The sequence below is a fragment of the Scyliorhinus torazame genome, chromosome 3 (assembly GCF_047496885.1).
Source record: "Scyliorhinus torazame isolate Kashiwa2021f chromosome 3, sScyTor2.1, whole genome shotgun sequence".
NCBI classification, from domain to species: domain Eukaryota; kingdom Metazoa; phylum Chordata; class Chondrichthyes; order Carcharhiniformes; family Scyliorhinidae; genus Scyliorhinus; species Scyliorhinus torazame.
Window position 1 is genome coordinate 142,687,614 of NC_092709.1, and position 14,407 is coordinate 142,702,020.

General features: G+C 49.6%; 1 protein-coding gene across 6 annotated transcripts in view; it reads right to left on the reverse strand.

Annotated features, from left to right (window-relative positions):
• Window positions 1–14,407, reverse strand: part of LOC140408721 (coiled-coil domain-containing protein 158-like) — a 418,982-nt gene that overhangs the window by 140,498 nt on the left and 264,077 nt on the right. For all 6 annotated transcript variants that reach the window (XM_072496325.1, XM_072496322.1, XM_072496323.1 and 3 more), the window contains one exon: window positions 10,064–10,222. In XM_072496325.1, coding sequence (XP_072352426.1) covers window positions 10,064–10,222 — 159 coding nt within the window. The remainder of the gene's footprint in view (window positions 1–10,063; window positions 10,223–14,407) is intronic.

Genomic DNA, 14,407 nt, shown 5'->3' on the forward strand with positions numbered 1-14,407 from the left:
TGATGAAGATGGGGAGGCACTGGAAGACAAACAGAAATCTGGGGAAGACCGTCATTTTCACGGTCTGTACCCTCCCTGCCAGCGAAAGCGGGAGCATATCCCATCTTTTAAAGTACCCTTCCATTTGCTCTACCAGCCGGGTTAGGTTGAGCTTGTGTAGTGCCTCCCATTTCCGAGCCACCTGTATTCCCAGGTAGCGAAAGATCCTCTCTACCATCCTGAGCGGCAGCTCCTTCAGTCTCCTCTCCTGCCCCCTTGCCTGGATCACGAACAATTCACTTTTTCCCATGTTCAATTTATACCCCGAAAACCTGCCAAATTCCCCCAAGATCTGCATAACCTCCCCCAACCCCTCCACCGGGTCCGAGATGTACAAGAGTAGATCGCCTATGTACAGCGAACCCCAGTGCTCCACACCCCCCGAACCAGTTCTGCCAATTCCTTGACACTCTCAGCGCCATGGCCAATGGCTCTATAGCCAGAGCGAACAGCAACAGGGAGAGGGGGCACCCCTGCTTTGTCCCTCGGTGTAGCTTAAAGTACCCCGACCTCAGCCGGTTCGTGCACATGCTTGCTACCGGCGCCGGGTAGAGCAATCGCACCCAGGCAATAAAGCCCTCACCAAACCCACACCTTCTCAGCATCGTTGGGGGGAGGATCCCTCTCTCTTTAGCCTCGTTAAAGGTCCTCATCAGCAGTGGGCACAACACCTCTGAGAACTTCTTGTAAAATTCTACCAGGTAGCTGTCTGGCCCCGGGGCCTTGCCCGACTGCATGCCCTCTAGTCCTTTAACAATTTCCTCTGCCTCAATCGGGGCCCCCAGCCCCTCCACCAGGTCCTCCTCCACCCTCGGGAATCTCAACTGGTCTAGGAATCGCCTCATCCCTTCTGCTCCAGCCGGGGGTTCCGACTCATATAATTTGCTATAAAATTCTTTAAGACGTCATTCACCCCCCCAGGGTCCAAGACCATGTTACGCTCCCTATTCCTTACTCTCCCAATCTCCCTGGCCGCCTCTCTCTTTCTAAGCTGGTGCGCCAGCATTCAGCTCGCCTTTTCCCCATATTCGTAGACCGCCTCCCTTGCCCTCCTCAACTGCTCCACCGCTCTCCCCGTGGTCAACAATTCAAACTCTGCCTGCAACTTCCGGCGCTCCCTCAGGAGCCCAGCGTCCGGGCCTCCGCATATCTCCTATCCACTCAAAGTATCTCCTCCACTAATCTCCCCTCTCTGCTCATTCCACCTTTTCTCTATGGGACCGAATTGAAATTAGTTCCGCTCTTACAACTGCCTTCAGAGCCTCCCAAACCGTTGCTGCTGATACCTCGCCCGTGTCATTTGTTTCCAGATAATTCTGGATGGACTTATTCACCCGCCCGCAGACCGCTTCGTCCGCTAACAACCCCACATCTAATCTCCACAACGGGCGCTGCCTTCTCTCCTCACCACAAATCCACCCAATGTGGGGCATGATCAGAGACTGCAATCGCCGAATATTCCGTCCCCGCCACCTTCGGAATTAGCGCCCTGCTTAGAACACAAAAATCAATACGGGAGTAATCTTTATGGACATGAGAAAAAAACAAAAACTCCTTCCCCCTTGGCCGCTCGAATCTCCACGGGTCATCTGCTCCATAAAACCCCTCAACTCCTTTGCCACGGCAGGCCTCCTTCCAGTCCTGGATTTTGACTGGTTCAGATCGGGATCAATGACCGTGTTAAAGTCCCCCCCCCCCCATGATCAGGACGCGAGACTCCAAGTACGGGATCTTGCCGAACACCCGCCTCATAAATCCCACATCATCCCAGTTCAGCGCATATACGTTCACAAGCACCACCCGTACACCCTCCAACTTCCCACTCACCATTATATATCTACACCCCTTATCAGCCACAATTCTTCCAGCCTCAAACGCCACCAGCTTACTGATCAATATCGCTACCCCCCTGATCTTTGAGTCCAGCCCCGAGTGGAACACCTGACCAACCCACCCCTTTCTCAATCTCGTCTGATCAATAATCTTTAGATGTGTCTCCTGAAGCATTGCTACGTCTGCCTTCAGCCCCTTTAAATGCGCGAAAACGCGAGTCCTTTTGACCGGCCCATTCACCCTCTCACATTCCATGTATTCAGCCGTGGACGCCACCGCCAGCCCCACCCCCCCCCCCGACCCCAGCCCAGGCCGACTAGCCATAACCTTTTTTTGGTCAGCCCCGAGCCCGCGCCCCCCGCTCCCCCACAAGCAGCAGCCGCCCCCGACCTCCCATTTGTTCCCCAATGATAGTTCTTGACCTGTCAGCAAAGCAGCCTCCCCCCACAATAGCACCCGAAACCTGATCCCCCAGGTCAAGCACCGATTTAGCACATACTCACCCCCAGCTCGCTTCCGAGTCAGCTGAACCATGCTGACCCCGACAACCCCCACCCCTGGTGCCAAACAGTCTGACTCCCTATTGTTCGAACCCCTCTCCCGACATGAATAAACCATTTAACAACATCGCATTCCCCGGTAAGTAAACAACCTCAAGTAAAAAGAAATGAGCATAAACCAATGAAGAAACAATCGCTTGAAACAGGACCCAACCTCCCACAGAATAGCACCAACTTCAGGGCCCCCTCCCCCCCTCTGCATCAAATCCCTACAACACAAAGCACCCACAGACGACCACCCAAGCCCAACACTTAACCCAAAACTACATACAATCTTATTTGAACCGATACGAAGATTACAAAGATTACGAACCACCGTCACATAACTTCTTCGAGACTTAAGTGTCCTTTAAGACGCTTCTAACTTCTTTTCTTTGATAAATGTCCAAACATCATCCGGTGTCTCAAAGTAAAGATGCCGGTCTTCGTGCGTAACCCACAACCGCGCTGGATACAGCAACCCGAATTTCACCCCCCTTCTTGAAGAGGATCGCCTTCACCCGGTTAAACTCAGCACGTCTCTTGGCCAGCTCCGCTCCCAGGTCCTGATAGACGTGCATCTCGCTGTTCTCCCAACTGCTGCTCCGCTCTTTCTTGGCCCACCGCGAAACAAGTTATTTGTCCGAAAAACGGTGGAAGCGCACCACCATGGCCCTCGGCAGGTCATTCGCCTTAGGCTTCCTCGCGAGGGCTCTGTGCGCTCCATCCACTTCCAGGGGCCGAGAAAACGCCTGGGCCCCATCAGCGTCTCGAACATGCCCGCCACATATGCTCCCACGTTCGACCCCTCAATTCCTTCAGGGAGGCCAACAATCCTTAAGTTCTGCCTCCTGGACCTGTTCTCCAGGTCCTCCAGCTTCTCCTGCATTCTCTTGTGGTGCTCATCTAACACCTCCACCTTGTGCTCCAGCACGGTTACATAGTCCTCCTGGCTAGATAACCTCTGCTCAATTTCTTGGATCGCTTTCCCTTGGACCGCCTGATTCAATACCACTTGATCGACTGCAGCCTTGATCGGGTCCAACGTTTCCTTTTTCAGCTCAGTGAAACAGCCCTTAAAGAACTTCATTTGTTGCTCCTTAGACCACTGAGCCACCGCTCCCTGGTCCTGACCCTCCGCCATGCTGCACCGTGATACCAGCTCCGACTGCTTCACTCTATCCGGGCTGAGTCTTTTCACACGGCCACTTCTAGTCCAATTAGCTATACATTGGAGAGGGAATCTTTCTTAATATTGTCCACTGCACGGATCTATCCCCTGAAGTCCGAGAAAAGTCGGGAAAAAAGGTCTGACAGTCCGTTCCAGGCGTGAGCTATCGAATGTGCGACCTACCTCCCTGGTCGCCACTGGAAGTCAACGCCATTGAATGTCAAGGGGCGGTGGTATGATCCTCTCCTGTAGGAGATGGCCATTGCCTGGCACTTGTGTGGCGCGAATGTAACTTGCCACTTGTCAGCCCAAGCCTGGATATTATCCAGGTCTTACTGCATTTGGACATGGACTGGTTCATTTTCTTTTTTAAAAATAAATTTAGAGCACCCAATTCATTTTTTCAAATTAAGCGGCAATTTAGCGTGGCCAATCCACCGACCCTGCACATCTTTGGGTTATGGGGGCGAAACCCATGCAAACACGGGAAGAATGTGCAAACTCCATAAGAACAATGACCCAAGGCTGGGATCGAACTTGGAACCCCAGTGCCGTGAGGCAGCGGTGCTAACCACTACGCCACCGTGCTGCCCTGAATGCTTCATTTTCTGAGGAACCGCAAATGGTGCTGAACATTGTGCAGTCATCTGCAAAAATCGCCACTTCGGACCTTATGATGGAAAGGAGGTCATTGATGAAGCAGCTGAAGATGGTTGGGACTAGGACACTACCCTGAGGAACTCCTGCAGTTATGTCCTGGAGCTGAGGTGATTGACCTCCAATCACCACAAACATCTTCCTTTATGCCAGGAATGACTCCAAACAGCGGAGAGTTTCCCCCCGATTCCCAATGACTCCAGTTTAACTAGGGCTCCTTGATGCTTTTACTCGATCAAATGCTGCCTTGATGTCGAGGGCAGTCACTCTCACCTCACCTCTGGCATTCAGCTCTTTTGTCCATGTTTGAACCAAGGCTGTAACAAGGCCAGGAGCTGAGAGATCCTGGCTGAACCCAATCTGAGCACCCGTGAGCAGGTTATTGCTGAATTAGTGCCGCTTGATAGCAGTGTTGATGACTCCTTCCGTCACATTGCTGATGATGGAGAGTAGACTGATAGGGCGCAATTGACTGGGTTGGATTTGTCCTGTTTCTTGTGGACAGGACGCACCTGGGCAATTTTCCACATTGCTGGATAGATGCAGTGTTGTAGCTGTACTGGAACAGCATGGCTAGGGATGCGGAAAGTTCTGGAACACAGGTCTTCAGTACTATTGACGGAATATTGTCAGGGCCCATAGGCTCTGTAGTATCGTGGAGTGAATCATATTGGCTGAAGGCTGACATCTGTGAAGCTGGGGACCTCCGGAGGAGACCGAGATGGATGATCCACTCGGCACTTCTCGCTGAAGATTGTTGCGAATGCCTCAGCCTTGGCCTTTGCACATAATACTGGGCTCCTTTATCATTATGGATGGGGATATTTGTGGAGTCTCTCCTGCAGTAAATTGTTTAATTGTCCACCACCATTCACAGCTAGATGTGGCAGGACTGCAGAGCTTAGATCTGATGCGTTTGTTGTGGAATCGCTGAGCTCTGTCTATTACTTGCTGCTTATGCTGTTTGGCTCACAAGTGGTCCTGTTGTAGCTTCACCAGGTTGACACCACATTTTGCGGTGTGCCTGATGTTGCACTTGGCATGCTCTCCTGCACTCTTCATTGAACCAGGGTTGATCCCCTGGCTTGGTGGTAATGATAGAGTGGAAGATATGCCAGGCCATGAAGTTGCAGATTGTGGTTGAATACAAAACTGTTATTGCTGATGGTCCACACGCCTCATGGATGCCCAATCTTGAGTTGCTAGATCTGTTCGAAGTCTATCCCATTTAGCACAGTCGTAGTGCCATACAACATGCTGGAGGATATCCCTAATGTGAAGACGGGACTCTGTCTCCACAAGGACTGTACGGTGGTCACTTCTACCGATACTGTAATGAACAGATGCATCTGCAGCAGGCAGGTTGATGAGGATGACGTCAAGTACGTTTTTCCCTCTTGGTGGTTCCCTCACCACCTGCTGCAGTTCCAGTCTAGCAGCTAAGTTCTTTAGGACCCGGTTTGCTCAGTCTGTGGTGGTACTACTGAGCCAGTCTTGGTGATGGACATTGAAATCCCCCACGCAGGGCACATTCTGCACCCTTACCACCCTCAGTGCTTCCTCCAAGTGGTGTTCAACATGGAGGAGTACTGATTCATCAGCTGATGGTGGCCAGTGCAGGGTAATCAGCAGAAGGGGCAGCACGGTAGCACAAGTGGATAGCACTGTGGCTTCACACTGCCAAGGTCCCAGATTCGATTTCCCGCTGGGTCACTGTCTGTGTGGAGTCTGCACGTTCTCCCCATGTTTGCGTGGGTTTCCTCCGGGTGCTCCGGTTTCCTCCCACAGTCCAAGGACGTGCAGGTCAGGTGGATTGGTCATGATAAATTGCCCTTAGTGACCAAAAAAGGTTAGATGGGGTTATTGGGTTACGGGGATAGGGTGGAAGTGAGGGCTTAAGTGGGCCGGTGCAGACACGATGGGCCGAATGGCCTCCTTCTGCACTGTATGTTCTATGTTCTAAGGTTTCTTTACCCATGTTTAACCTGAGGCCATCAAACGTCATGGGTCCAGAGTCGATGTTGAAGAGTCCCAGGACAACTCCCTCCTGACTGTATAGCACTGTGCCGCCACCTCTGCCGGTGAGACTGGACATACCCAGGGATGGTGATAGTGGTGTCGGAGACATTATCTGTAAGATATGATTCTGTGAGTATGACTATGTCAGGCTGTTGCTTAACTAGTCTGTGAGACAGCTCCCAACTTTGGCACAATCCCCCAGATGTTAGTAAGGAGGATTTTGCAGGGTCAACAGGGTTGGATTTGCCGTTGTCGTTTCTGGTGCCTGGTTCGATGCGGGGTAGTCGATCTAGTTTGATTCACTTTTTGAGTTTTCGTAGAACGGTTGAATACAACTGAATGGCTTGCTAGGCCATTTCAGAGGGAATTTTAGTGTCAACCACATTGCTGTGGGTCTGGAGTCATGACCAGGGAAGGACGGCATTTTTTCTTCCCTAAAGGTCATTAGTGAACCAGATGGGCTTTTACGACAATCGACAATGGTTTCATGGTCATCATTAGCTTTTAATCCCTGATATTGAGTGTGTTTTGCGCCTGCTTCCGGGCTTGCTGAGTGCGCATGCACCCAATGGACATAAATTGCAGGCCATAATCGTATTGAATGGCGGGGCCGGTTTGATGGGCCAGGTGGCCTACTCGAGCTCCTATTTGATATGATCATTATAAGGTGAATCCAATAACATTTGTAGAAGTCACTTGGCCCAGTCAGTGATCAAACATCCAGAAACGCCTCCAACTAGAGTTGACAAACTTATTCCTGAAGCACCTCAGGTACTCATGAGCTGTCGCCCTCTAGCACTTCAAACATAATGTGGCGATGCCGGCGTTGGACTGGGGTGAGCACAGTAAGAAGTCTTACAACACCAGGTTAAAGTCCAACAGGTTTGTTTCGATGTCACTAGCTTTCGGAGCACTGCTCCTTCCTCAGGTGAATGAAGAGGTATGTTAACATATATAGAAACAAATTCAAAACTGCCAGACAATGCTTGGAATGCGAGCATTAGCAGGTGATTAAATCTTCACAGATCCAGAGATGGGGTAACCCCAGGTTAAGGAGGTGTGAATTGTGTCAAGCCAGGACAGTTGGTAGGATTTTGCAGGCCAGATGGTGGGGGATGAATGTAATGCAACATGAATCCCAGGTCCCGGTTGAGGCCGCATTCATGTATGTGGAACTTGACTATAAGCTTCTGCTCGGCGACTCTGCGTTGTTGCGCGTCCTGAAGGCCGCCTTGACGAACGCTTACCCGGAGATCAGAGGCTGAATGCCCTTGACTGCTGAAGTGTTCCCCGACTGGAAGGGAACATTCCTGCCTGGTGATTGTCGCGCGATGTCCGTTCATTCGTTGTCGCAGCGTCTGCATGGTCTCGTCAATGTACCACGCTTCGGGACATCCTTTCCTGCAGCGTATGAGGTAGACGACGTTGGCCGAGTCGCACGAGTATGTACTGCGTACCTGGTGGGTGGTGTTCTCACGTGTAATGGTGGTATCCATGTCGATGATCTGGCACGTCTTGCAGAGATTGCCATGTTGTCGGTTGTGTCCCATGTTTGTCTTCTGAGGAGGTCGGTGCGTTTTTTTGCTGTGGCACGTTCAAAATGTCGATCGATGAGTCGAGCGCCATATCCCGTTCGTACGAGGGCATCTTTCAACGTCTGTAGATGTCTGTTACGCTCCTCCCCGTCTGAGCAGATCCTGTGTATACGGAGCGCTTGTGCATAGGGAATGGCTTCTTTAATGTGTTTAGGGTGGAAGCTGGAGAAGTGGAGCATCGTGAGGTTATCCGTGGGTTTGCGGTAAAGCGAAGTGCTGAGGTGACCGTCCTTGATGGAGCCGAGTGTGTCCAGGAATGCAACTGATTTTGGCGAGTAGTCCATGGTGAGTCTGATGGTTGGATGGAACTTATTGATGTCATCGTGTAGTCGTTTCAGTGATTCTTCACCGTGGGTCCAAAGGAAAAAAATGTCATCGATGTATCTGGTGTATAACATCGGTTGAAGGTCCTGTGTGGTGAGTAGGTCTTGTTCAAACTTGTGCATGAAGATGTTGGCGTATTGGGGTCATTACATTCATCCCCCACCATCTGGCCTGTGAAATCCTCCCAACTGTCCTGGCTTGACACAATTCACACCTCTTTAACCTGGGGTTACCCCATCTCTGGATCTGTAAAGATTTAATCACCTGCTAATGCTTGCATTCCAAGAATTGTCTGGCATCTTTGAATCTGTCTATATATATGTTTCTGGAACATACCTCTTCATTCACCTGAGGAAGGAGCAGCGCTCCGAAAGCTAGTGACATTGAAACAAACCTGTTGGACTTTAACCTGGTGTTGTAAGACTTCTTACTGTACTCCAAACATAAGCAGCTGCTGCACACAAAGACAGAGGTGTGCAATAATCCCATCATCACTACCCCTCACCCACAATTTATTTGGGATTTGCCAGATACTCTGTCCTTCAGCAGTCACCTTCTCCTGTTCAGGCTACCAACGTAGCAGATCACCGGATCAGGACGTCCCTCCGTTGAGTGAGAAAGACCCTGGGATAACAATGAACTGGGAAACACGATAAACGTCAAATGAACTGAAACCACATTCTGGTGATAGGGCTCCAAATTAAGCACTATTCCAGGTGAGAATGAAAACAAAGGAACACTGCACAAGTTGCAACCATGGCCCATTTGTTTTCCTGTGCATCAAATGACTATTTTGAAAATAATGACACCTGTAAATTAAGGACATCTGATGCAAGTCCCATAGGTATTTCTAATTTACAGGTTTCACTATATAAAATATCAGTTCCCAGAAGCTACAAGGAACAGACATAACAAAGGATTTTCATTTTACAAAGGAAGCATTGAAACACCATGCAATGGTTAATTGTTTGATGAACTGTCCCTAAAAACAACAAAAGAAACATTTTTAAAGTATCAGTCATTAACGAAAATACTTCTACTGCAGGCAAGAAGCTCCTGAGAAAGCAATCTTATGTCAAAGAAAGGTCAACAGAAAAGTCTCTTGAAGGGGCAGATGTTTACCTTATTTCGCTTCCCCATCCCATGTTGCAACATTTACACCTTACTTGTGGCTTATGGCCTATGAAAACGGATTGGAAAATCGTCATTGAAAACGTCGATAATTTCTACTTTTATATCGTTGGCATCGGAGCAGAAAATGCGAGATGCACTGAGGTAGGACACTGGCCTTTCCCTTGCATCACCTGGGTTCAAATACTCCTTGGTCTTTACATGAGGGATGTGTGCTTTACCTGCTGGTCGGTGTATGTTTGGGTGCTGGATGCAAAAACAAGGCAGCAAAGTTTATTTAAAGAGTCACAGTTCCCAGAACTGACATTACATATGCTGATGAATACAGAAGATGTTATAGAATCATAGAATTTACAGTGCAGAAGGAGGCAATTCGGCCCATCGAGTCTGCACCGGCCCTTGGAAAGAGCACCCTACCCAAGCCTACACCTCCATCCTATTCCCATAACCCAGCAACCCCACCTAGCACTAAGTATAATTTTGGACACTAAGGGCAATTTAGCATGGCCAATCCACCAAACCTGCACATCTTTGAACTGTGGGAGGAAACCAGAGCACCCGGAGGAAACCCACGCACACACGGGGAGAACATGCAGACTCAGCACAGACAGTGACCAAGGCCGGGAATCGAACCTGGGACCCTGGAGCTGTGAAGCAATTGCGCTAACCACTATGCTACAGTGCTGCCCATGTCCCCAATAATGCTTCCCCATGTCCCCAATAATTAAAAGACAAATTAAAATAGGTACATCTACCTTCTCTAGTGCTGACTCCAATCTAACCAGTTTTTCCTTCAAGTTCTTTTCTTGAGACTTCAGGGTATCAAGTTCTCCAGCAATTTTGTTTCGTTCTGATACTATACAGGCAAGTTCCTTCGTGAGGCGCACCTTCTCTTCTTTTAGGTAGCATTTCTCCTGTAAAACAGGTTAAACAACTCAACTTGTTAATGTTAATTTGTCTGGGGGACAGAGGAGTGGAAGAAGAGAGATGAAATGTAATCATAGACATTGTTTGAAAGCCAATGCTATTTCCGAATTCTAGGCCAATTGTTTGATACGGCATCAAGTAGAAGAACCAAAATAAAAAAAGATGCACCAGATATATTGGATGGGAAGTAGGAAGAACACCATCTAAACTACAATGAAGTGATTCATAGATCTAGGATTGTCCTAATCAGAAATGTAGATGACTTCCCAGCATCAAAAATGATTGTAATTTGGGGCATTTAACCATTTATGAGTGGGAAATCCCTAACATTTAAACTCCTTCAGCAGTTTCAAGGGGCAGCCACTGGTTTTCCTAATTGAAATTAAGCAGGATTCTTTGGTGTTTCACAATTTCTGCAAAAGGAGCTATTTCAACTGCATTGTTTAAATTTGTTTTTGCTGAAAATAGGGGAAATTGGAGTGCTACGAGACTCTCGGGGAAACTGCTCAAGTTTAATACTCATTCTTGTTACTTACTCCATCAAAATCCTGTATAATTTTGAATAACTTTGATAAATCTTTCTTAAGGAGGACAATTCCAGTTTTTCTGGTGTCTGCAAAACTGGCGCCTCATGGTATCATTCTAGTAAATTTCCTTTGCAAATTCGCAATGACTTTCCTACTGATAGAGCGAGAAGGCAGGCCCCAGGTCTACCTCAGCTGAAGGATCTAAATCCATTCTGCGCAGTAGCCATCTAGCCAACTGAACTAACCGGCCCTCAAGAAATCGGCATACACTGAGAAAAGAGAAAACAGATATGCAAGGGACACCTCTTAACACTTAACCTCTAACCCCAGGTGGATGCAGACATCTCTGATTCAGCCTGACATGCCAGATATCTCTCCTTTGGTCCTCTTTCCTCTTTAAAGAGAATCCCCTTGAGTAATTGTGGGCATTGGTAAAGATTGCAGTGCTACAACAATTCACCCAGACTTAAAAAAAAAAATATATATTTTTATTCAAGGCATTTTCAGAAATACAAACAGAAACAGAAGAATAATCAAACAACTCAATGAACAACCAACATAGACCATAAGGCGTAGGAGCAGAAGTAGGCCACTCGGCCCATCGAGCTGATCATGGCTGATTTTATTTCTTAATAAACATTTTATTGAGGTATTTTTGGTATTGTAACAACAACAAAATAAACAATGTACATGAAACTATAAACATAGCGCAAAAGCCGTCTCCCTTCCTTACAGGTCCCACCTTTATTAACCCCCTACTCTAAGCTAAACTAACCCCCCCTTCTGCTGACGATTAATTTTCCGCAAAGAAGTCGACGAACGGTTGCCACCTCCGGGCGAACCCTAACAGTGACCCTCTCAAGGCGAACTTGATTTTCTCCAAACAGAGAAAGCTAGTCTCGTCCGATAGCCAGGTCTCCGACTTCGGGGGCTTTGAGTCCCTCCAAGCTAATAGTATCCGTCTCCGGGCTACCAGGGAAGCAAAGGCTAGAACGCCGGCCTCTTTCTCCTCCTGGATTCCAGGGCCCCGAAACCGCCACCTCTGGACTCAGTGCCACCCTTGTTTTTAACACCGTGGACATGACATCTGCAAACCCCTGCCAAAATCCCCTAAGCTTCGGACATGTCCAGAACATGTGGACATCGTTCGTTGGTCCTCCCGCAAATTTTGCACACCTGCCTTCCACCCCAAAGAATCTGCTCATCCGGGCCACTGTCATGTGAGCCCGATAAATGACCTTGAAATGTATCAGGCTGAGCCTGGCACATGTTGCGGACGCGTTGACTCTACTCAACGCGTTCACCCGTAGACCATCCACTATCTCTCCTCCCAGCTCCTCCTCCCACTTGCGCTCCAGCTCCTCGGTCTGCGTCTCCTCTGACCCCATAAGTTCCTTGTAAAGTCAGAGATGCTCCCTTATCCTACCCACCCTCTGGAAACTACCCTGTCCTGAATCCCCCTTAACGGTAGGAGCGGGAAGGTTGACACCTGTTTCCGTAGGAAGTCCCGCACCTGCAGATATCTAAATTTGTTTCCCCTCGCCAACCCAAACTTCTCCTCCAGCGCCCTCATACTCGGAAAGCTCCCCTCGATAAACATATCCCCCATCCTCTCGATCCCTGCTCACCGCCATATCCGGAACCCCCCCATCCATACTTCCCGGTGCAAACCGGTAATTATTACAGATTGGGGACCAGACTGATTCTCCCTCTGCTCCCACATGCTTCCTCCATTATCCCCAGAGTCTCAGGGCCGCCACCACCACAGGGCTGGTGGAGTACCGTGCCGGCGGGAATGGCAGAGGCGCAGTTACAAACGTCCCCAGACTGGTGCCCTTGCATGAAGCTGCCTCCAGATGCTCCCATGCCGACCCTCCCCTACACCCACTTCCTGATCATAGCTATATTCGCCACCCGGTAATAGTTATTAAAGTTTGGCAGCGCCAGCCCGCCCTCTCCCCGACTTCGCTCAAGCATTACCTTCCTTACTCGTGGGGTCTTGCCCGCCCAAACGAAGCCAGTGATCACTTTGTTGACCCGTTTAAAAAAAGGACCGCGGAATAAAGATGGGGAGACACTGAAATACAAACAGGAATGTCGGGAGGACCGTCATCTTCACTGTCTGCACCCTCCCAGCCAGTGACAACGGAAGCGCTTCCCATCTCCGAAAATCGTCCTTCATTTGGTCTACTAGTCGGGCCAGATTTAATTTATGCAGCCGGTCCCATTCCCGCGCCACTTGAATGCCTAGGTACCTAAAACTTCCCCCCCACTGATCTAAACGGCAGCTCCCCCTATCACCTCTCATGTCCCCTCGCCTGGACTGCAAACATCTCACTTTATTTAGCTCATACCCCGAAAACTGGCCAAATTCCCCTAGAATCCTCATGATTTCTTTCATCCCCTCTATTGGGTCCGATACATACAGAAGCAGGTTGTCTGCATAGAGTGAGACTCTGTGCTCCCCCCCCCCCCCCAATTGGAAACACTACCTCCACCTCCCTACCTTCCGGGGGCATCATGATCACGTTTAACAACCTTCTTACATTGGCCAGCAACTGCCTACCCTTAACAAACTCCGTCTGGTCCTCCCCAATAATGGCCGGAACACAATCCTCAATCCTGGAGGACAAAACTTTGGCCAGCAATTTAGCATCTACATTCAACAGGGATATTGGCCTGCAGCACCCACACATCTCCGGGTTCTTGTCCCGCTTCAGAATCAGCGAAATCGTGGCCTGTGACATTGTCGGGGGCAGCACCCCTCTCTCCCTTGCCTCATTGAACATCCTCATTAACACCGGCCCCAATATCCCAGAGAACGTTTTATAAAACTCCACTGGGTACCCGTCCGGCCCCAGGACTTTACCCGCCTGCATGGCCTTCAGACCTCCACTATCTCTTCCAACCCGATCGGGGCCCCAGTCCTTCTACGAGCTTCCCGTCCACCTTTGGGAAATTCAGCCCCTCCAAGAAGTGCCTCATCCCCTCCGGCCCCGTAGGGGGTCCCGACCTGTACAGCCTACTGTAGAAATCCCTACTCTGTCATTTACTTTCCCTATCTCCCTGGCTGCCTCCCTCCTTCTAAGCTGCTGTGCAAGCATTCTGCTGGCCTTCTCTCCATGCTCATAGATCACCCCCTCGCCTTTCTCAGCTACTCCACCACCCTCCCTGTGGTTAACAAGCCAAACTCCGCCTGTAGCCTCCGCCGTTCCCTTAAAAACCCTGCCTCTGGGGTCACCGCATACCTCCTATCGATATGTAGTATCTCCTTTACCAGTCGGTTCTCTCTGCCCTGTCCACCTTCTCCCTATGGGCCCGCATCGAGATCAGCTCCCCTCTGACCACCACCTTCAGTGCTTCCCAGACCACCGCTGCTGAAATTTCCCGTGTCGTTGACCTGCAGGTAGTTCTGAATACATTTCCTCAGCCGCTCTCACACCCCTTTGTCAGACAAAAGTCCCACATCCAACCTCCAGTTCGGGTGCTGATTACTGTCTTTACTAACCTGCAGGTCAACCCAGTGCGGGGCATGGCCTGAGATTGTGATCGCCGAGTACCCCGTGTGCACCACCCCTGCCAGCAAGGCCCTGCTCAAAATGAAGAAATCAATCCGGGAATACACTTTATGCACGTGTGAGTAGA